We start from the raw sequence: 23293 nt of genomic DNA, 5'->3' as shown, positions 1-23293 counted from the left end.
TGTGCATCCATGATGGGAAACACAAATATTTGGTTTAAGGATCTGTTTTTTCTTTTTCTTCTTCTTCTTCATAGGTAACTAAAGTAAGTAAATTTTTATTTTTAATCTTTGAATGTTTCCATTCTTTTCTTTTTAAAACAATGTTTTAGTTGATTTTAGTGAGAGGGAGAGAAAGATAGAAACATCAAAGGTGAACAAGAATCATTGATCAGTTGCCTCGTGGACAACCCCTACTCGCGATGGAGCCTGCAACCTGGGCATGTGACAGAATTGACCCGGTGACCTCTTAGTTCATGGGTGGACACTCAACCACTGAGACACACCAGCCAGGGCCTCTGTAATTTCTAAAACCAAATACCTACGTTCTCGCCTTGTGGTGTTTGACATTTTAAAATAGACTGTCAAGTCAAGAGAGCAATTATTTATTGGGCGGAGTCAGCCAGACAAAGCAGGAATAACCTGGGGGTAGGGAGGTGTGAAACCTCACCTCTCCTCTCCCATGACCTACCACGGCTCCCCCCAGGTGGTGCCCACTGGTATTTAAACCCAGGCCTGCCTCTCTGGTCTCACATCCTCTCAGAGGACAGCAGTGTGTTGACCCCTTCATCTGATCTGAGGCTGGGAGCGAATTTCCAGGGGAGAGGAGAGAGCACTTGGGAAGTGAACATCTGCCTGCCTCTCGGTCTGCTTTGTTGACTTCCCTGTTTTTTTTTGGAGGACACACTCCCACACAATACACACACACACACACACACATGCGCGCGCGCGCACCACTCCCACATTGCTGTCGTCAGAAGAGAGGACAGAGAGTCCCCGGAGCAGCAATTTTCTCAACCAGGTAGGCACCTGAAGAGAGGGGGTCATGTCTGGCTCCTTCCCAGAACGGTCCCCAGGCCCTGCGTTAGATTTCAGCAACGTTTGGAAGTTGCCAGTGTGAAGACCTTGCACACTTGTATCAGATTTACTCCTAGGTATTTGGACGTCCTGACCCGTCATTATCAAATTGTTTCCGGTTCACCTGCACTTGGTTCCTGATTATGGCTGATGATGATGATGTCAATAAACAGAGAGCATCTGCTCTGGCAAGCCCTGTGCTGGACGCAGACTGCATAGCTGCCAACAAGGCAGACAGTTTAGTCTAGGGCAGGGGACAGATTAAAGGGATAAGTATTGAACTCTTTTTTAAGGTGCATGATAGGGAGCCAAAGGGAGTTGGTAACAAAGAGACTTGACATAATCTCAGGAGGGAGTGAGTGAGTGCCCCGAGGAAGTGTTTTTTGGACTGACACCTGGCGGACGAGGCCGTGATCCATAGTTCATGGCATAAATTGTGTGTGTGTGTTCTAAATGTCCTTTTGAGAAGGGAAAAGGGAGGCTTTATGGTAGTTGTGGGGCATCTATGATGATGCCTATGAACTTAAATAATTTAGTAAGTACTCAATCGCCTCATACAATTCAGGACCCACACTTGGTTGTCTGAAGTTCCTGCTCCAGGCTGCTTTGAGCACACTGAATGTAAGCAGGCATGAGTCTTTGTGCATGCCTGATTTATGGAATATGAAATGTGAAATTACCTATCAGTTGGTAATTCCTGATACAAAGTGTTTCAAGTTTCTGTTCACATGCCACCCAAATCCAGACCCAGTTACAAACCACAGTTGCACTTTGATGGGTTCTTCCTTCAGCCTGGGGTCATGTGATTAATTGCTTTATTCCAAAAAGGTGCCTGTCTTTCCCCTCTAGACTCCTAAGCCTGAGTGCACTACCTCACCCTGCCCTCACCCCAGCGTGGAAGGGGACTTGGGCAAGTAATGAAAGGTTTCCCTTCTTATTTCCAGTTTAAGTCTGAAGATTTTTAGTATTTGGAGAATGATTTTTCAACATTGTAAATTAATCCTTCTTACTACATAAGTGAAAAGTATAAAATTCTCATGTTCACATGTGCTTTTGGTCATTTGGACCAAATCTGATAAAGTCTTCATTTATTCCTGAATTTATGTACCTGTACTTCATTTTCCAGGAGAGAAATTAGACTTCCGAGAAAGAATTTGTGTAATCACAGGTGGGTAATTATAGGTGTGGGCAGATCAAAGAGCTCAGAAACTTGGGTCCTACCACATCATGGCCCAACAGGGAGTCTAATGCAAGGAACATGCTGGAAAATAGCAAGTTGAACAAGTACTGTCAGCCAGTTCCTGTGGCTGTGCTGGATCTAAAAACAATCCAACCTCAAGGGGAGAAGTTGCTTCCACACGCTTTCCAGTCCCAAGTGGACAATTTTATCAATGGACAGTGACCAGGTCTGGAGTGAATAAACCTAGGGCCCTCCAGTAATGTGTGGGTTCTTGACTGCATGCAGGAAAGATTTCACAACAGAAGGTCATTGTGAGACTGTTTATTAAAGTTGTGGATATTGAAAAAAGGAAGGGCTTAGGATAGATGAAGCAACAAGAGAGCCAAGTTGGGGCTGCTTGGGGTCACTAGAAATGTTCTCAAGAAGACGTGGGACAAGGTGGGGCTGATTGGGTCACTAGAAATGTTCTCAAGAAGACGTGGGACAAGGTGGGGCTGAGGGGTTCAATAGAAATGTTATCAGGAAGAAGTGGACCTAGGTGGGGCTGATTGGGGTCACTAGAAACGTTATCAGGAAGAAGAAGGCCTAGGTGGGGCTGATTGGGGTTCACTAGAAATGTTATCATGAAGAAGTTTGCCAAGGTGGGGGTGCCCTTAGCTCACTGGAAAATCAGAGAAAGGTGGGGCTAGAAACAGGTTTAGGGGGTCCCTTAGAGTTTAGGTGATGCACACTCTGGGGGAAGGAGAGAGGAAAGGGTAAGGCATGGGCGTGCTCCCTGGAAGGAGAGGGCTCATGCTGGGTCCTTTGTTTTGAGGGTTTTTAAAGGCTGGGAGTTTAGGGGAGGTCTTAGGGGAGATCTCAATGGACTATTCTTGAGTTTTCCGGGTCTTTCCTTTCAGGGTCATGGTCTCCACTGATTGGTTGGCACCAGGTATCACAGCTGGTCCTTCTGTGGCCCACAGAGTTTTGCTGCTTTTCTGAGCCTGGAGCTCACATACAACAGAGGCCTAGATATCATCTCTAGGGAGGTGACATTTTGTAACTGGCAGTAATTGCTGTGCTAGTTTGTTCAGCTGTCTGTCTCAGTTTCCCCATTCCACTTGCCAAAGAATTTTCCTACCTTCTTGCTATTCTGTCTCATTCTGACAAATGTTTCTTCCCCCAAACTAGATCAACAATACATTCCAACAAATAAAGATAATTTTTCATCAAAGGTCTCACCATTACTAATGACTTACACCTACCTGCCATGAGGATTTTCTCAAGTAATAAAAGAAAATATTCCTACCTGGACTGCTTCTCCTGTGGAAATTTCCTGCCCCTGACCATGTTGGGTGATGGAAAGGGCCTGGCCCAGGAGTCAGGAGTCTGTTCAGTAATGAATCTGTCTATGATTTGGCTGTTCTACATTGCAAAACTCGCATTCTTTCTCTAATAGAATAGTAATTTTCCTTCTTTCCTTCCATTTTTCCTATCTCCTTTCCTTCCCTTCTTTTCCTTTAATTATTTATTATGGGAAATTTCCATTTCAAACATCACCAAATGTAGAGACAATAGTACAATAAGCCCTCAGTTACTCATCAGCTTTAACAGCTATCATCATATAACCCATCTTGTTCATCTATACCTCTACATGTGTATTGGTTTTTTAGAGAGAGGGGAAGCAAGAGAGAGAGAGAGAGAGAGAGAGAGAGTTTGGTTGCTTCTCCTATGTGCCCCAAACAGTGATCAGACCTAAAAGAAGCCAGGTATGTACTCAGTCTGGGAATCAAACCATATCTGATTTTTATTATTATTATTATTTTTTTTTTTAGTGTACAGGACAATACTTCGACCAAATGAGCCACTGGGCTAGAGCACCCTTGGCTTCTTTTGAAGCAAATCCCTAAACATCAGTAAATTCATCTGTGAATATTTCAGAATTACATAACTTATCTATTGCTGTTGTCTAGGTGCTAGAAACAGTAATGATTTTGTGAGATCATGATTTTTTGGGTTGACGATTTGGGCTGGGATCAGCTGAACGGTTCTTCTGTAGTTTTTGTCTGCTTTCTCATGCGGGTGTAGTAAGCTGGTGACTTCTTTAGGGTTGGACAGTCCCTGATGGCCTCACTCACATGTCTGACAGTTGAGCAAGAAGCTTTAGTTCTCCACCTGGCCTCTCTAGCAGGCTCACCTGGGCTTGCTCCCATGGTGTCATTATCCCATGAGTTCCCTGTGGCAAGGGAGGCCCAATTGGGAATCTTTTAATTAATAAAATTTTTTAACTTTACTTTTATTGTTAACATCTGTTGACACTGATTTCCCTATCCCCTTCCCCTCCTTTGTCCACCTGAAACCAACCCCTGGCCCCCTTTCCTCTCGCCATCACCACACTGTTGTCTGGGTCTAGGGGTTATGCATCATGTTCTTTGGCTAACCCCTTCACCTTCTTTCATCTCCTCCTTCCGGTAAGTGTTAGTCTGTTCCATGTATCCATGCCTCTGTTTCTATTTTGCTCTTCAGTTTATTTTGTTCATTGTGTTCCACTTAAAAATCTTAATGTTGAAAAACTTCCTGATTTAACTTGTTTTTTCATTGTTTTATTTAACTTTTTAATGACTCTAAAATGTGTCATTAATTGGATGTCTATAATTTATTGAATAGGTCATCATGACGAAATCATACTTATTCAAGTGTTCTTATTACAAAGAATTTTTCATCTTAAATGTCCAATCTTGATTGATGTATGTTGGAAGTTGACTAAGAAGGTGAAACAAAAAGGCTAAATCACTGTTAGTATTAACAGAGCCAAGGAACCTACTGTGGAAAGGAAATGACACAAAAGACTTTCTCTGTCTCTATCTCTAGGTCTGCTGAGGATCAATTTCTATGATCTCCCAGGACCTCTGGAAGGGAGGCCTTACCTCCAGGATCACCAGTTCTTTGCCATTGTTCAAGGTATAAATATGTGTGCCTTTTGGGTGGGTTCTGCTCAGAGGGATAAATTCTTGGTGAGAGGCATGTAGGCTGAATTATATACCCTCTCATTCTATCACCCTTATTCATGAATTTTTCCTGCTAATCCTTCCTCACCCACAATTTCCTCACTGAAGTTTCTATTGCATCATGACAGATTATTTTCAAGGACTTAGTTGTGATTGATTATATTTATGATACCTCACACCTTTTCACCTGAATCTTTCTAGAAGAGACTTAGCAAGTGAAAGGGAGTCAGAGGGCGGGGCTTCCAGAAATCATTTATAACCTGCTGCTTGCAGAGATCACACACACAACTACTCACAATTTGGAAGAGCTTTCCAGCAGAAGGCACAACAATGGCAGCGCTACAGGTGACTTGAAAAGGCACAGCCTTCAATGATCCCAAGTCCCATAAGGGAAGGAGGAAAGAGTGGGATTTTCTGAGATGAAAATATTGGGAACGTTTTACTGAGGGTTGTGAATATATGGAAAAGAGAGGATGGGCCAGTGTATCTACTGTCAGCATTTGGTGGTATCTGACTGAGGGTGAACTCTATTGAGACACTGTGACTTTGTGTGGGAAGTGACAGCTGACTAGGATGAGGGAGTGTGAATGGGTGCAAGGAGTGAGATTGCACATTTGTCTTCATGCCTCTGAGTATGTGTGTGTGTGAGTGCAGCTGGGGCAGTGGTTGAACAGCTGTGCATGTCATCATGAGTAGTAGTGTTGGGAGGTATGTGTGAGACAGTGAGTTCCATGTCTATGATTGCGTGTTGAACTATGAATATGTGTGCACCTGTGAGGGTTCTCCCGTACATGGTAGTGACTGTTTAATCAGATGTGGTTCTTTCCATGTGTAACCTTGTGGCTTTTGGTGGGCAGGACTGGAGGTCTTGGGGAGAGTGGGTTTCCCAGCACTCCTCTCTGAGCATTAACGAGAACAGAATGAGTCAGTCCTCAGATGCCCCTTCTCAAGAAGGCTGGGGGAAGGTGAACTCAGACTGTGGGGCACAGGATCTCCTGTCTAGGTCAGAACACAGTGACCCCTGCTCCTGCCTCAGGTCTCCTCTTCCAGCCAGTCCTTCCTTTGCCGTAACAAAAATAAAGGGGGGTAAGCAGATCCTGACTCTCTGGGGAAGGTTGTTGGGAGAATTGGTTTCAGAGAATGGATCACCTGAAGATGGAAGGAACAAAACCAGCCTCAGTCCAGACAAAGCTTACAGGAACAACCTGCAGATTCTATCTAATTACTTTCGTGTCTCCCACCCTGTGTGCAGGTACTGACTGTCCTCCGCAACTTGTACACATTCCTGAAAGGACACCATTGCCCTTGAAAATTGTGATGCATATACATGCCACACACAGGAGTCTCCTTTTCCATTATTTCCCTCTCCCTTTAAACAACTATCTTATACAGGAGTGAATTATTATATTTTATATTTTTACATCCTAAAGCCATACCTTCAGAGTTTCAGATAAAATTGATGGGAGGGTAGAATCCCAGCAAGGGCCCTCCCCTTCTGCTAAGTCACCCCTGTATGGACCCTATACCTGCCAGTGACCATGCTAAAGGTTTTACATCTAGTAGCTCAGCTATTCCTGAGAACATCCTATGAAATAGGAATCTTTATAATCCTCCTTTACTGAGAAAATGGAGGCAGGGGGCATTCAAGTAACGGAACTCAGTTCTCATTGGTAGTAAGAGGCAGAATCAGCATTAGAATCCAGGCCACCTGGCTTTTGAACTCTTGATGTTAACTTCAACCTTCTCATTTCTTCAAAGACCCAGGGACCTGCCTGTGGTGAGGTGGGAAGAAGAGGGTCCTCAGAAGAAGGTCCTTTGATGTATAACCTGCTTTGCCACTGGGAACTGTTATAGGATGGGCGGCCACACCTGGCCTTGCCCCTTTCAACCACTCTTGTCTCCCATGGCAGGTCCCATATACAAAATCTGTATCCTTGTCTGTTGGTTCTTCAGTGAAAATCAAAGCGACACCTACCATGCCTTTCAGGTGAGTATCTATAGCCCATGGGGAGGAGAAGTGAGATTACTAGAGCTTTGAAGGTCACTTCATGCATGACTGAGGTTAAAGTTTGTAAATAGCATAATGGAAGCCCAATGCAGTTGCAGTTCCTGGAGACCCATATGGTGCCAGGCATTAAACCTACAGGTGCATGTCTGTGGGCTAGTGTTGAAGTCTGGGGGCTGGGATCAACAAGCTTTGGAGCTGAAGCTTATGATCAAGGGACACAGTGTTTCCAGGGCATGAAAAGTAGCCTCGGGCCAGTGACTGCTGCTCAGTGTGAGTCCTGGGCTAAGAGATGAGGCATCTCCCCAGCCTGGGCAGGACAAGCTGAAGCACCCCACAGGGACACGTGCTGCAGTGTCACCCAGGAAGGCCTTCCATCCCCCAGGAGGAGTTGGGTAGGGTGTGTATGTGTGTGTGGGATGTGGGCCCCATGAGGAAGAGTCCTGCTCAACATGCTGCGTGTTTTGCCTTCAGTATGAGCCCAGAAATGCAGGTGGATTTCCACACTGGAAATGAAGAGGACTCAGACATCGCCTTCTATTTCCGAGTGTACTTTGGCAACAATGTGGTGATGAACAGCCGTCAGTGTGGGAAATGGGGTAAAGAAGTGAAATCCACTGGTATGCCCTTTGAGGATGGCCAACCCTTTGAACTGTGCATCTCGGTGCAGTCAAATGAGTACCAGGTGAGTGTGCCCAGGAACATCCACTCCATGGGCTCTCAGGGCTCTCACAGGAGCACACAGCTCTCCCTGGCCTGGCCCCCAGAGTCACTTGTGGTTCATCTCCTGCCCCTCTCATCACAGAGCACCCTCTGCTTGTACTGCCATGCTCAGGTCCTTTTCCAAAGCTAAGCAGGTCAAGATCAGCACACATGTCTTTATTCTCCATGGTAGAGAAGATCCTGTCTTCACTCACAGCCATCATTTCTACCTATGCAGTCATTCCTTCAGTTTTCATATAGGAGATTGTTAAAATATGCGTATAAATAATTATAACCAGTCTAAATTTAAATCTTCCCTACATTCCCAAACCCAGTCCCTCTCTCCAGAGCAACACTTACTAATTCCTTTATGCTCCTTCCAGAGGTACTATATGCTTGTTCAAGTCTATCTATCTACCTTTCAATCAATCTATCTATCATTTATCTCTATCTGCTTTTATTTTTAAACAAATGATGTTATAAGTTGCTATGGAAATCACACGTTGATTACTAGATTTTATTTGTTGTCAAAGAATGGATATTAGAGAAACTGACATCATTCTATTTGTGATGTCCCCACATAATTTAATGTTTGCATAATATTCCAATAGAAGTATTTTAAGAATAATTTAACTTGGTCTTTCTTCATGCACATTTAGGTGGTTTCCATATTTTGCTCTCATGAATGATGCTTCATTCTATATCTCATTTTTGTCATTATCAACCTCCCTATTCTTATAAAATAGGATAATTTCAGAGGAATTGAATAACTGGTTCAAAATGTGTGTGCATTTCGAAATTGAAAAATTAAGACCTAACAAGTTCACTTTTTCTCCATAGCCACACCCATAAAGTGTATGCTTAAACCTTCTATCATTGGAGAAGCAAAAAGATTTAATGTCCTATGATTGAAGTGAGGCATTGTTCCATTTGCTTATAAGCTGAATAAAAATATTCTCACTTTAATCCTATGTATTATTCCTCCTCTTTAGAAACATTCAAGTTTTGGCTCAGTAGTTAGAGAATTGGCCTGTACACTGGAGGGTCTCAGGTTCGATTCTCCATCAAGGGCGTGTATCTGGGTTTCAGGTTCAATCCCCAACCCCATGGGGGCACATGCAGGAGGCAACCAATTGAGTCTCATATTGGTCTCTCTCTTTCTGTCTGTCTCTATTCTCTCCCCGATCCCCTTTCTCCCACCCACGCTCTATAAAAAAATAGGGAAAAAATAGTTTTATTTTTTACCTTTTACCACCCCAAATCTGAGCTACTGAGTCATCAGCAGTAAATGGCAGTAAAGTTTAACTGAGCGAAAACAAATGCACTCAATAAACACTTAATGACCAATTAGCCTATGATACTCTCTGTAAGACCAAGACTCAAAATTCATGAAACAGTTCCTGGCCATAGGGAAGCCCAGGCAAACATGGACAGTACAATATAGAGTGCTAACACCTCAGTGGAAGAATGAGAGAAACACAGAAAATAGTGTGAATAACTGTCTGAAATCATCACAAAAGGTAGGCTATAGAAAGAAGCATGCCTGTTGGGTTTTAGAGTGTGACTAGGAGTTTCTGGTGGACGGTGTGTGTGTAGGGTAGGAAAGGAAAGGAAGACAGTAAGTTTGTTTGGTGGCATGCCATATTTCTGACACATATTCTCTTCCAGATATCAGTAAATGGTAGCCAATGTTGTGCTTTCCCACATCGATTTGACCCAGCATTGTTGAAGATGATCCAGGTGTGGAGAGATGTGTCCCTGACCTCAGTGATTGTCGCTTAGAGAAGGATGTGACCAGACACCCCATTGTCAAGGAGATCCCTCCACCTAAGTGACTCTGTGATTCCTAGAGCTCACTAACAACATGGGTTCTCACCCTTCCCCGACACTTTGTAATTAAAACCCCTGAAAACTTAACAAGATTTGCTTCTTGCTTTAGAGAGGGAAAAAAAAGAGTCTGTGGTTATCACCAAGAGGGGTGTGAGAATATTGTGGGAGAGATCAGGGAACAAAGTGGAGAAACATTTCTCTGATACAAGGAGTGAGTGACAGGCTGATGAAATATCTGAGAAGACATTGGAACCATATTCTTATGATGTAGTGCTAAGGGCATGTGAGAAACTCTGAAGCAAAATCCTTCCCCAATTTCAGATAGCTAAACTAAGACTTTAGGCGTCTGTCTGCACACAAAGTGCTATAATTGGTGGTTTGGGAAAGAAACTTTGTACTTTGAGGAAAATCAGGTGAATAGTCTTAATTGTTCCTTTTTGATAGGGATGTTTAATATATACTGACGCTGTGCCTGGTTTTATGTAAGATGCACTGGGGGAAATAAAGAAAGTGACAAGGCCAGAACTTTAAAATAATTTTTTTAATCCTCACCCGAGAACATATTTTTATATATTCAGCACTTTGTCCTAAAAGGATGTGGAGTCCCTGGACCAGGGGCCCATTTTGCCTCCATTCCCCCAGACACAGGACTGAACTGTGAGCAGGACTTCATCTGGGAGGAGCATCCGGGAGACACTAGGAGTCTCACTCCACCTGGGGACTCCCTACACCTGCACCTGTAATTCATTCACCCCAGCGTCTCACCTGTGCCTTTCTGCTCAAATACATGCGCATGCGCACACAAGGCCCCGGCATCCGGGCAGAGATGGGAGCCCTGGCCTTTAGAGAATCCCTAGTTCTGCTGGATTGACTCTGAAACCAATTGGGAAAGGACCACAGAACTCTGAGCCGAGGCCACGTTGAATGAAAGTTCCATCTTGTTGCGCTTTGATGGAGGCCACAGGAGAGTCTGTCCGAACACCTCTCAGCATGAGGGACACTTGCTGAGGGGGCCCTGGATCCATGTGCGCTGAATCCTCATGGCACTCAGCCCAGAGTGACCACAGTTCATCAGCGGCTCTGACAGAGGTGGGAGCTGAAGGCCAGGAGTTTCCTGAATTTATAGTCACCACCCTCCCTGGGTTCCCTGACCCAGACCCCAGTCAGGCCATGGGCCGCCAAGCCAGGAAGGTCCCTGTACCCTCACCTGGCTGTACTGAGACAGAGGAGCTCCGGACCTGGCTGTACCAGCTGGGGCCCGCCCTGCTCACACAAACACAGGCTGAAGTGAGCATGGTCTAAAGCTGTGTGACCAAGCAAAGGTTTCTAAACACTAAAATGATCATACACACCAGAACCACAGGATTGGTTCTAATTCCAGGGTGAATATGATTAGACGGTAAAGGGCCTAATGATATATATGGTTTGGGGAGGATCAGGGTCAGTGGTGGAGGGAGGGATAAGGTAAGGGGATCAAGGGAAGGAACCGGGGTGGACTCAGACAGTGTAACCACAGAGATTGGAGGGACTGACACAGGGGCACGGAGTGGATGAGTGATCAATGGGGGAAAGGATTAAAGAGGGAAGGAGAGAGATGGGGGCCTAAGATAATTGAAGAGAAAGAGGATGGGAAGGGAAAAATGAAATGATGAGAGGGATGGTGGGAAGTGAGAAACGAGAGGAAAGGGGTTGACATTGAGAAAGGGGAACTCTCAGAGAGTGAGAACATGTGTTCAGTGAGGGAGTGGGGACAGAAAGGAGGCTGGGAGAGGAGATGCAGACACCCAGCAAAGGAGGAGAAACAAGGAGGCCAGAGAGACAGGCCCATGGAGGAGGGCTCAGGCCTTGAGCCCCTGGCGTGGAATAGAGAGAAAAAGCCTGGCCTCAGGCAGAGGGTCAGTGGCACCGACGGATGACAGCAGAGAGGCCAAGGCACGGGGAGGGCAGACACAGAAGGGCCAGCAGTGGGCCAGGGAAAACCAAGTGAGGAGGGGAAGGTGGGTGGATATGGTGAGACACTGGGAGGCTGAGAGGGTGTGTGAAGGCAGGCCCAGGCTGATGTCAATAGTCACCTTGTCCCCCCCACCCCCGAAGGTCATATATGAGAGAGGGGTCCCTTCCAGCAAGGACACAGGTATCCCGGGGAAACACGTGGTCACAGACACGCGGGAGGGTCTCGCTGGCGTGGTGGCCAGCAGCAGGGTCGGAGGCAGGCAGGAGGGTCCCGCTGCACAGCTGAGGGGTGACGAGGGCCAGGGCGGTGCTCTCTGCCCCTGGAGGGGTGCCTTCTGTGAGCCAGTGAGTGACAATAGCCAGTGAGAGGGCAACGGTGTGAATGAGGGAGGGTCTCTCCCGCTGGTGGGTGTGTGACCATGACCAGAGCCAGGCAGAAATGAATGCCACCCTGAGTCCTGCTGGCCCCTCCCTTAGCCCTCACGTGAGGCAGTCAAAGGACCATAATGGAGAGGAGCTGTGAGGCCCTGGGTGTGTCCGGGTGTGAAAGGAAATGAGTTTGGGACTAGAGAACATCTGGGAGTCCCTGTGGTGTAAACGGGGGAGTAAACCTCCGAGGTCTGTGAGCACCGGGGGGGTTCCAGTGTGTGATGGGCTGACTGCCGCAGAAACCTGGGGATGGTGGGAGAGTAGCTGGGTGCCTCCGGAGAGTCCCTGCGGCCTGGGGGTGAAGGACTAGGCGATGGCAGGACAAACATGTGATAGATGGTGTGTGAGCAGGCTGAGCCTGAATACCTGCTAGAAGTGGGCGTAGAGCTAAGGGACTCAGGTGACCATGGATTCCCATCTGGAGAGAGGAATGTGGAGCTGTGTGGTGCGGGGGATGGTGGCGATGCAGCTGCAGTCACCGTGGCAGAGGATGGAAAGGCGCCTGGGGTCCCAGGTGAGGAGAAGCCTCTTTGGCCTGGGTTCCTTGGCGAGGAGACTGGGAAGCTGAGTGAGGTTGACATGGAGTTTGGGAACGCAGGGCCTGGGGACCGATCCGGGGAGGAACCAGACATGACCCACTCTCTACAGGTGCCCACCTGGTTGAGAAACCTGCGGCTCCCAGGACTCTCTGCCCCTCTTCGGACTACAGCAATGACGGGAGAGGTGTGTGCGTGCGTGTGTGTGTGTGTGTGTGTGTGTGTGTGTGTGTGTGTGTTTGTGTTGTGTGTGAGGGTGTCGTCCAAAAAAAAAACACCCACAAAAACGTGGAAGTCAACAAAGCAGACAGACAGGCAGTCAGACTTTCAAGTCCCAAGTGCTCTGATCTCTCTCCTAGAAATCCACTGCTGTCAGCTGAGAGGATGTGAGCCCAGAGAGGCGGGCCTGGGTTTAAATACCAGTGGGCACCGCCTGGGGGGAGCCGCGGTGGACCATGGGATAGGAGGCGGGGTTTCAAACTTCACCTGCAGGTTATCCCCGGCTGACTTCGCCCAATAGAAAATTGCTCTCTTGTCTTGACATTCTATTTTAAAATGTCAAACGCTGTAAGGGGAGAATGTAGGTATTTGGCTTTAGAAATGTACAGAGGCCCTGGCCGGTTTGTCTTAGTGGTTAGAACGACACCCCTGGGACTGAAAGGTAGCATGTTTGATTCTCGGTCAAGGGCACCTGGTACTCCCCTTACAGCTCCAGGAGGGGGCCTGTGGGAGGCAATCACTGGATGTTTCCCTGTCCTCTCTCCCCCTCCCTTCCATTATCTCTAGAAAAATCAACAGAACAAATGTCTTTTGGTGAGAATGAAAGAAATATAGAGATTTACATTAGAAACAGTGAATTATTTTCTAGTCCCAAAGCTACAGTGGAATTATTGAATCAATCTTTTTTTTTTTTTTTTTGGAACCAATCTTTCATAACGGTTGCCAAAGATAATATTTTTATCTTTAATTGAGTGTATTTGCCATATAACACTGTGCAAATATCAAGTGTAAACTTGTTACTTTGACACTTTTATATGTTGTAATATGAGTGCTGTTGTAGCAAGATTTATTACAATTCATGATTATAATCTCCTGTTTTTACTATTTGCATTTGTATTTATAGAGTTGACGTTCTGCTCCGTAGTCAAAATATTTATTTCCCCCCTCTCTTTTTATCTTCAAAATTGATAATTCAGCCTGTGCATTTGGGTTGTTGCTCCAGGTCCGCCAAGTTGATACAAGGATCTTTTTAGTGCTGGCTTTCTTGTCTTCTAAAATTTCCCAGTTCTTTTCTAGAATGTCTTCACTTTTTGTATCAACAATAAATGTCAGACTCCGCTGGTCCTTTCTTACCCAGACCTGGAATCAGCCATTTCCCCAAGAAGCTGGGTCCTCCGGGTGGGGTGGGGGGTCTTCAGAGACAGAAGGGCTCCCAATACCCATCCACTGCCCCCGAGATCCTCCCTCACCCCCCGTGTTTCTGACTTCATTCTCCCACAGAGGAAACCACGGCCCTTTGCAACACGTCAACGTACATTATCGTTTGCTCAGTCCTACACACGAAATATTAAGATTTTAGTCTGAATAGAATCTGATTCATAAACCTTTTCACATAGGCCTTTATAAGGCATTTTTAACCAACCTGCTTAAACTCATTCCCGTATATTTTCTTCTAATAATTTTGTTGCTTGTTGATATTTATCATTGTATCCCAGATCACTTTATAGTTTTATGAATGCTGTGAAGTTGGCATCTAAGTATTTTCCTTAAAATTGATGGCCATGTGTCAGATACTATTTTTAAATGTTCTATTGAGCTCCTGCCTAGGAGCTAAGTTGATTACAGCAATGTCCCAATACGTCAAGGTTGTGGGTTTGATGTCCGGTCAGGGCACATACAAGAAGCCACCCAATGAAAGCATAAGGAAATGCAACAACAAATTGTTACTTCTCTCGCTTTCTCTGTCTGTCTGTCTCTCTCTCTCCCCTATCCTATCCTCCCACCTTCCCTTCCACTCTCTCTAAAAATCAGTGGGAAAATGTCCTCCAGAGATGATTAACAGAAAAAAAAATTAGAAAATTCTCATGGGACAAGTTTCATACTATTAATTAATTCAGCCAAATAACGTCAATGGACACTATATAGAGAGGTCAAAGTTTGAAGAGGAAGAGATACTTGCATACAGTCTAATTTTCTCTCCACCAAATATTTATTAATTACAAAGGGAAAAGGAGCCACTTTACAGAGGAGAAACCGGGCAGGCACCACCTTAACCAAGTGGTCAACGTGAATTTCATGGTTAATGGACAAACCATAATCCCGTCTCACCCGAGAGGATGCGGCAAGGAGGACACGAGTCACTTCTGTGCTTTTCCTACAAGGGATGCAAACCTCGAAGCTCATCCTGAGAAAACATCAGACAAACCTAAACTGAGGGACGTCCTAGAAATAACTGGCCTCTCATCTCCAAAAGTGTGAGGACCATGCAGGTGAAAGTTAGACGTGACAATGAAATGCAACGTGTGCTGCTGAATGTGGCGCTTCCGTTCTAAAGGCAGCTTTGGGAGCAGTTGGTGAAACCTGGGTGAGCTGTGAGGATGAGATGCTAGTGACGTGTTATGTTAATTTCCAGGTGTTGGATCTGGTTGTGTAGGGAGGTGCCCTTGTTTGCACCAACCACCATATGCAAAGGTGAGGTGATGAGGCATTATGTTGGCCACTTACTTTCAGATGGTTTATGAAACAAAAGCGACATAATAAGATTTATCTCAAAGGATAGATGTGAGGAGTAAATTACACGATGTGAAATCTTATAAAAGTTCTTGGCACATAAAACTTCAATAAATTGAAGATGTTATGATATAAAATCAAAACACTGAAAACATGTGACCTTTGTATGTAGTGGCTTTTTTTTTTTTTTTCCACAAGAAAGACACGTTTTCAGTTGTGAAAGTTTGTGTATATAACATTGAATCCATTCTAATTTCTACCAGCAGAGGGCGCATCAGCCATAGGTCAGGGCTTGACTGGTTGTAATTTAAACAGACCAGTGGTTCTAAAATGTTTTGGTATCAGAACTCCTTATGCTCCTAAAAATTATTGAGGACCCCCAACGTATTTTGGGTTATGTGTGTGATTTACAGTAAGGGGTCCTGGTAAGCCAGCTCTTTGAGGGGAAAATAACCCCATGCTATGTATTTCTGTGCAGTAAATACTCCCACCATGGCCCATCTCAAGCTACCAAAGAATTAACTACCGTCTTACATGCCTAAAAAGCGAACATTTGGCTCTTTATGTCCAGGAGGGGTCAGCACCGGTGCACCATGGGATAGCTATTCATCTTCATCTTAAACAAATTCAAACCAAGTAATTTTTTAGAGATTTATATATATGTCTAAAAATAGCAACAATAAATCCATTCCATGTTAATATCAGAGCAATGACTTCATCTCATATCACGTGGCCTCTGGAACACTTCACCTCACACGGGGGGGAAGAGTGAGGAGCAGAACCTCTCACTATTGTTATGAGACTAGTTTTGACCTTGTGGACCTCACGAAAGGACGTCGGTGACCCCCAGGGGTCGGGGACCATGCTTTGAGAACCACTGGCTTAGACTTTCTGCTCTGAGGTCTCTTCAATCCATTACCCTCCTTTTAAAAAATTAATGTTTTATAATATTTCCTTTAAAAATCAATGGGATAAAATATCCTTGGGTGAGGATTAACAAAACAATAACAAAAAGAAGAGAAGTGACCAAGATTAAGACAAAGAAGGTGAAAGAAGGAGATTGTGCCTAATCAAAGCTCAAGAGGTTATGGATAGTGAGGGGGACATTTCATTCCAGTATGAAATGAAACCCAGAAGAAATGCCTGAAGAGTGCCATTAGCAATGTGTTGCCACCTCAAGACTTCTGGATGTTAGATTGGAGGAAGGCTAAGGAAAGAAGCATTCCAGTTAGTAAGGTTGGAGTTGAAGAAGACGCTGTGAAAGTGGACATGGTGAGAGATGCCATGATTGATGCCTGAGGTAGTCCTTGTGGACAAAGACGCTATTTCCAGAAGACTTTCCTTTGTCTTGATGTACCAGGCCCTGTTTTATTTTTTATCTTTGTAGTTGAAAGTATTACAGATGTCCCTCCCCCCCCCTCTCTCATTGACCCCCCTCATTCCCACTTTCTTAAATCTGCCTTGGTATGTTTTTAGGAATAGTGTCTCCTGAATAGTGTGTCTGCTAAGTGGTTCTCTGGACTTGATAACAAGCTGATGATCAATCAGAGCCCCTGGTGTTGTCATTCTGAAATCTTGGCAAGAACTCAAAGAAGCTGAGAATGGAGGGTGGACTCAATCGCTACAGAGCAAACAGTCCTAGAGAGAAGGGGAGATATGAGCCTGACTGGTTGTCATATGTGATAGGAAGCTGCAGGTGCTATACATCTCCTATTGCTGCCTCTGAAAATGTGGATTGCATTTATTCTGTGTCTGTTTCAACATGTAGGTTTGGCATGTATGAGGTATTATGCCCCATTAGTGCACATATTGAAAAGAACTGCACCTGAGAAGTTATACTCAGTTCACTTTGCCAGCCCCAGGTCATAGTTTAAATGGTGAAATCCTGAACTTCTGTCTTGAGCTTGTTGCTGTAATTGTATTGCACTCGGGAATTCCTTGGAGAGTGGTCCGAGTTTGGGGTATGTGGGAAGTGTGAACGTCTCTGGAGCCTGATGGTGGGACAGTACTAGTCTAGGTTGTCTGGTCATGAATCACAAGGCAACATACCCATGCCCTGGTGTAGTCTTTTCCACTTGATTATGGCCGTCTCTCTGACTGACCTTTGAACAATAGGATGTGATGGGAGTGACACTGCATGACATCTAGAGCTAGGTCCAATTACACCTTGTACCTTCTGCTTGAGCTTTGTCAAGGGTTCTCTGTGGCAGAAGCCAGTCACCACTCATTAAATCCCAAACCCCTGAGACCTCTGTGATTTGAAGAGGTCTATGACAGCCAAGAAGGTCATGTGAAGAGAGAAATAACCAGCCAGCCTCCAGCTGTTTCAGCCAGCCCAAGTGAAGTGTCAGACATGAGGAAAGCATCCATCACAAAACTTCACTTCCCACCCCAATTTGATTAAGGCCACATGATACACTACCCATATGAGTGCGGTAAACCTGCAAAACGGAGGGAGACAATAATAAATTATTGTTTTAAACCAATATATTTTGAGGAGGTTTGTTAATCTGTAATGATTAATTGGGACAACATCAAAACCAGAGTCTGTTCACTGCATCCACGTGTGTCATTTGTTCTTGTTTTAATAACAAAGTTTAGCCTCCCTGGTCTAGAACGGTGACAATTACCAAAACATGCCCAGGCTTCTGCCCACATAAATTGGAAAAAATCTTGCAATTGTTTGAATAATAGAAAAATCTTGGAGGCAAATCTTTTTGGATCTTCAAATAGTCCTTGGATTACAATTTTATAAATGCACCCTGGCCAGGTGGCTCAGTTGGTTGGAACATCATCCTGTACGCCAAAAGGTTGTGGGTTCAGCTTCCAGTCAGGGCACACATGGAAGGCAATCAATTGATGTTTCTCTCTCTCTCAGTGATGTTTCTCTCTCCCTCTCTGAAAACCAATAAAATTATATCCTCAGGTGAGGATTAAAAAAAAAAATTAAGTGCTGGCCTTGTCATTTTCTTTATTTCCCACAGTGCATCTTACACAAAACCAGGAACAGTGTCAATACTATATTATACATCCTTATCATAAAGGAAGAATTAAGACTTTTCACCTGATTTTCCTCAAAGTACAGTTTCTTCTTCAAACTATGAATTACAGCTTTATGTGTGCAGACAGACGCCTAAAGTCTCAGTTTAGCTATCTGAAATTGGGGAAGGATTTGGCTTCAGAGTTTCTAACATGTCCTAAGCACTACATCATAAGAATATGGTTCCAATGTCTTCTCAGATATTTCATGAGCCTGTCACTCACTCCTTGTATCAGAGAAATGTTTATCTTCTTTGAAACCCTGATCTCTCCCACAATATTCTCACACCCCTCCTGGTGATAACCACATACTCTTTATTTCCTCTCTCTTTTCCCCCTCTAAAGCAAGAAGCAAATCTTGTTATGTTTTCAGGAGTTTTAATGATCAAGTGTGGGGAAGGGTGAGAACCCATGTTGTTAGTGAGCTCCAGGAATCACAGGATCACTTAGGTGGAGGGATCTCCTTGACAATGGGGTGTCTGGTCACATCCTTCTCTAAACGACATTCACTGAGGTCAGGGACACATCTCTCCACACCTGGATCATCTTCACAGATTTTGGGTCAAATCGATGGGGAAAGGTGTAACATGGGCTGCCATTTACTATTACCTGAAAGAGAATATGTGTCAGAAAGATAGCATGCCACCAAACAAACTTAACGTCTTTCTTTCCTTTCCTACCCTGTACACACACCATCCACCAGAAACTCCTAGTCACACTCTAAAACCCAACAGGCATGCTTCTTTCTATAGCCTACCTTTTGTGATGATTTCAGACAGTTATTCACCCTATTTTCTGTGTTCCTCTCATTCTTCCACTGAGGTGTTAGCACTCTATATTGTACTGTCCATGTTTGCCTGGGCTTCCCTCTGGCCAGGAACTGTTTCATGGATTGATAGTCTGGGTCTTGCACAGAGTATCATAGGCTAATTGGTCATTAAGTGTTTATTGAGTGCATTCATTTTAGCTCTGCTAAACTTTACTGCTGATGACTCAGTAGCTCAGATTTGGGGTGGTAAAGGTAATGATAAAACTCTTTTTTTTCCTCTTTTTTATAGAGCGAGGGTGGAAGGAAGGGGAAAGGGGAGAGAGAGAGAGAGAGAGAGGGAGAGAGATGAGTCTCAATTGGTTGCCTTCTCATGTGCCCCATTGGGGCCGGGGATTGAACCTGCAACCCAGATACATGCCCTTGACTGAGAACCAAACTTGAAACCCTCCAGAGTGCAGGCCAATACTCTAACCACTGAGCCAAAACTTGAATATTCCTAAAGAGGAGGATTAAAATGATTAAAATGAGGATTAAAATGAGGATATTTTTATTCAGCTTATAAGTAAATGGAACAATGCCTCACTTCAATCATAGGACATTAAATCTTTTTGCTTCTCCAATGATAGAAGGTTTAAGCATACACTTTATGGGTGTGGCTATGGAGAAAAAGTTAACTGTTTAGGTCTTAATTTTTCAAATTTAAAATGCATACACTTTTTGAACCAGATATTCAATTCCTCTGAAATTATACTTCCTTATTAGAATAGGGAGGTTGATAATGACGAAAATGTGATATAGACGGAAGCATCATTCATGAGAGCAAAATATGGAAAACATCTAAATGTGCATGAATAAGGGCCAGTTAAATTATTCTAATAATGCTTCTATAGAAATATTATGTAAACAAATAATGTGGGGGCATCACAAATAGTATGATGCTAGTTTCTCTAACATACATTCTTTGACAACAAATGAAATCCAGTCATCAATATGTGATTTCTAGAGAAACATATTTGTTTAAAAATAAAAGCAGACAGGGATAAATAATAGATAGATAGATAGATAGATAGATACATAGACTTGAACAAACATATAGTATCTCTGGAAGGAGCATAAAGGAATTAGTAAGTGTTGCTCTGGAGAGAGAGACTGGGTTTGGGAATGTAGGAAAGACTTAATTTTAGACTGGTTATAATTATTTATATGCATATTTTAACAATCTCCTACATGAAAACTGAAGGAATGACAGCATAGGTAGAAATGAGGCTGTGAGTGAAGACAGAAACTTCTCCCCCATGGAGAGTAAGGCATGTGTGCTGATCTTGACCTGCTTAGCTTTGGAAAAGGACCTGAGCATGGCAGTACAAGCAGAGGGTGCTCTGTGATGAGAGGGGCAGGAGATGAACCACAGGTGACTCTGGGGCCAGGCCAGGGAGAGCTGTGTGCTCCTGTGAGAGCCCTGAGAGCCCATGGAGTGGATGTTCCAGGGCACACTCACCTGGTACTCCTTTGTCAGCACCAAGATGCCAAGTTCAAAGGGTTGGCCATCCTTAAAGGGCATAACAGAGGATTTCACTTCTTCACCCCATTTCCCACCCTGACGGCTGTTCATCACCACACACTTGTCAAAGTACACGCGGAAATGGAAGGCGATGTTTGTGTTCGCTTCAGTGTGGAAGTCCACCTGCAGTTCTGGGTTCATGCTGAAGGCAAAGCATGCAGCATGTTGAGTAGGACCCTTCCTCATGGCGGCCCACATTCAGCACACATATACCGACCCTTCCCAACTCCTCCTGGGGAAGGAGAGCCTTCCTGGGTGATACTAGTCCCTGTGGGGCTTCTTCAGCTTGTCCTGCCCAGGCTGGGGAGATGCCTCATCTCTTAGCCAAGGACACACACTGAGCAGCAGTCACTGGCCTGGGGCTACTTTTCATGCCCTGGAAAGACTGTGTCCCTTGATAATAAACCTCAGCTCCAATGCCTGAGTGACCTCAGCCCCCAGACATCAACACTAGCCCACAGACATGCACCTGTCGGTTTAATGCCTGGCACCGTATGGGTCTCCAGAACCTGCAACTGCATTGTGCTTCCATTATGCTAATTACAAACTTTAACCTCAGTCATGCATGAAGTGACCCCAAAGCTCTAATAGTCTCACTTCTCCTCCCCGTGGGATATAGATACTCACCTGAAAGACATGGCAGGTGTCCCTTTGATTTTCACGAAAGAACCAACAGGCAAGCATACAGATTTTGTATATGGGACCTGCCAAGGGAGACGAGAGTGGTTGAGAGGGGCAAGGCCAGGTGTGGTTGCCCATCCTATAACAGTTCCCAGTGGCAAAGCAGGTTATACATCAAAGGACCTTCTTCTGAGGACCCTCTTCTTCCCACCTCACCACAGGCGGGTCCTTGTGTCTTTTAAGAAGTGAGAAGGTTGAAGTTAATAGCAAGAGTTCAAAAGCCAGGTGGCCTGGATTCTAATGCTGATTCTGCCTCTTACTACCAATGAGAACTGAGTTCCGTTACTTGAATGCCCCCTGCCTCCATTTTCTCAGTAAAGGAGGATTATAAAGATTCCTATTTCATAGGATGTTCTCAGGAATAGCTGAGCTACTAGATGTAAAACCTTTAGCATGGTCACTGGCAGGTATAGGGTCCATACAGGGGTGACTTAGCAGAAGGGGAGGGCCCTTTCTGGGATTCTCCCCTCCCATCAGTTTTTATCTGAAACTGTGAAGAAAAGACTTCAGGATGTAAAAGTATAAAATATAAAAATCCACTCCAATATAAGATAGTTGTTTAAAGGGAGAGGGAAATACTGGAAAAAGAGACTCCTGTGTGTGGCATGTATATGCATCAGAATTTTCAAGGGCAATGGTGTCCTTTCAGGAATGTGTACAAGTTGCTGAGGACAGTCGGTACCTGCACACAGGGCGGGAGACAGGAAAGTAATTAGATTGAATCTGCAGGTTGTTCGCTGATATCGACTGTAAGCTTTGTCTGGACTGAGGCTGGTTTTGTTCCCTCCATCTTCAGGTGATCCATTCTCTGAAACCAATTCTCCCAACCGCCTTCCCCAGAGAGCCAGGTTCTGCTTACCACCCCCTTTTTTTTTTTTGTTAGGATAAATGAAGGACTGGCTGGGGGAGGAGACCTGAGACAGGAGCAGGGGTCACTCTGTGCTGACTTAGACAGGAGATCCTGTGCCCCACAGTCTGAGGTCACCTTCCCCCAAGCTTCATGAGAATAGGCACCTGAGGACTGACTCATTCTGCTCTCTTTAGTGCTCAGAGAGGAGTGCTGGGAAACCCACTCTCCCCAGGACCACCAGTTCTGCCTACAATAGTCACAATGGTACACATGGAAAGAACCACATCTGATTAAACAGTCACTGCCATGTACGGGAGAACCCTCGCAAGCAGACACATCTACACACATATTCATAGTTCAACACACAGGCATAGATCATCATACACACAGTTACACAAAGACATGGGTCTCACCATCTCACACATAACTCTCAACACTACTACTCATGATGACATGCACAGCTGTTCAACCACTGCCCCAGCTGCATTCACACACACATACGCAGAGGCATGAAGACAAATGTACAATCTCACCCCTTGCACCCATGCACACACTCCCTCATCCAAGTCAGCTGTCACTTTCCACACAAAGTCACAGTGTCTCAATAGAGTTCACTCTCAGTCAGATACCACCAAATGCTGATAGTAGATACACTGGCCCATCCTCTCTCTTCCACCCACTCACAACCCCCAGTAAAACATCCCCAATAGTTTCATCAGAAAATCTCAGACTCTTTGCTCCTTCCCTTATGGGACCTGGGATCATTGAAGGCTGTGCCTTTTCAACTCACCTGTAGTGCTGCCATTGTTGTGCCTTCTGCTGGGAAGCTCTTCCAAATTGTGTCTAGTTGTGTGTGTGATCTCTGCAAGTGGCAGGTTATAAATGATTTCTGGAAGCCCCACCTTCTGCCTTCCTTTCCGTGTCTAAGTCTCTTCTAGAAAGATTCCCATCAGGTGAGAAGGTGTGGGATATCATAAATAGAATAAATCACAGCCATGTCCTTGAAAAGGATGTGTTGTGATGCAATAGAAACTTCAGTGAGGAAATTGTTGGTGAGGAAGGATTAGCAGGAAAAATTCATGAATAAGGGGGATGGAATGATTGGCGAGCGGATCTATAATCCAGCCTACATGCCTCTCACCAAGTA

General features: G+C 44.8%; 2 protein-coding genes across 2 annotated transcripts; one reads left to right on the top strand and one right to left on the bottom strand.

The window, feature by feature from the left end:
* The first annotated feature begins 5391 nt into the window (after positions 1–5391).
* Positions 5392–9550, top strand: LOC103301426 (galactoside-binding soluble lectin 13-like). The gene is made up of 4 exons (XM_054710963.1): positions 5392–5406; positions 6972–7048; positions 7541–7751; positions 9437–9550. The coding sequence occupies exons 1-4, from the start codon at positions 5392–5394 to the stop codon at positions 9548–9550; spliced, it is 417 nt and encodes a 138-aa protein (XP_054566938.1).
* Positions 9551–17279: 7729 nt separating this feature from the next.
* Positions 17280–22951, bottom strand: LOC103301429 (galectin-10-like). Its single transcript, XM_054711136.1, has 5 exons — positions 22937–22951; positions 21243–21319; positions 20553–20757; positions 18790–18894; positions 17280–17348 (listed from the first exon to the last, which is right to left on the bottom strand). The coding sequence occupies exons 1-5, from the start codon at positions 22949–22951 to the stop codon at positions 17280–17282; spliced, it is 471 nt and encodes a 156-aa protein (XP_054567111.1).
* Positions 22952–23293: the final 342 nt, after the last annotated feature.

The sequence above is a fragment of the Eptesicus fuscus genome, chromosome 21 (genome assembly GCF_027574615.1).
Source record: "Eptesicus fuscus isolate TK198812 chromosome 21, DD_ASM_mEF_20220401, whole genome shotgun sequence".
Lineage (NCBI taxonomy): Eukaryota > Metazoa > Chordata > Mammalia > Chiroptera > Vespertilionidae > Eptesicus > Eptesicus fuscus.
Note: the sequence above shows the minus strand (reverse complement) of the source record. Positions and strands in the feature narration are given on the sequence as shown.

What these genes read in the sequence shown, in the direction of transcription:
- LOC103301426 (XM_054710963.1), top strand. An exon ending in ACACCTACCATGCCTTTCAG is followed by an intron (nt 7,049 to 7,540) that starts GTGAGTATCTAT and finishes TTTTGCCTTCAG; the next exon opens with TATGAGCCCAGAAATGCAGG. An exon ending in TGCAGTCAAATGAGTACCAG is followed by an intron (nt 7,752 to 9,436) that starts GTGAGTGTGCCC and finishes ATTCTCTTCCAG; the next exon opens with ATATCAGTAAATGGTAGCCA.
- LOC103301429 (XM_054711136.1), bottom strand. An exon ending in ACACCTGCCATGTCTTTCAG is followed by an intron (nt 20,758 to 21,242) that starts GTGAGTATCTAT and finishes CTTTGCCTTCAG; the next exon opens with CATGAACCCAGAACTGCAGG. An exon ending in TGCTGACAAAGGAGTACCAG is followed by an intron (nt 18,895 to 20,552) that starts GTGAGTGTGCCC and finishes ATTCTCTTTCAG; the next exon opens with GTAATAGTAAATGGCAGCCC.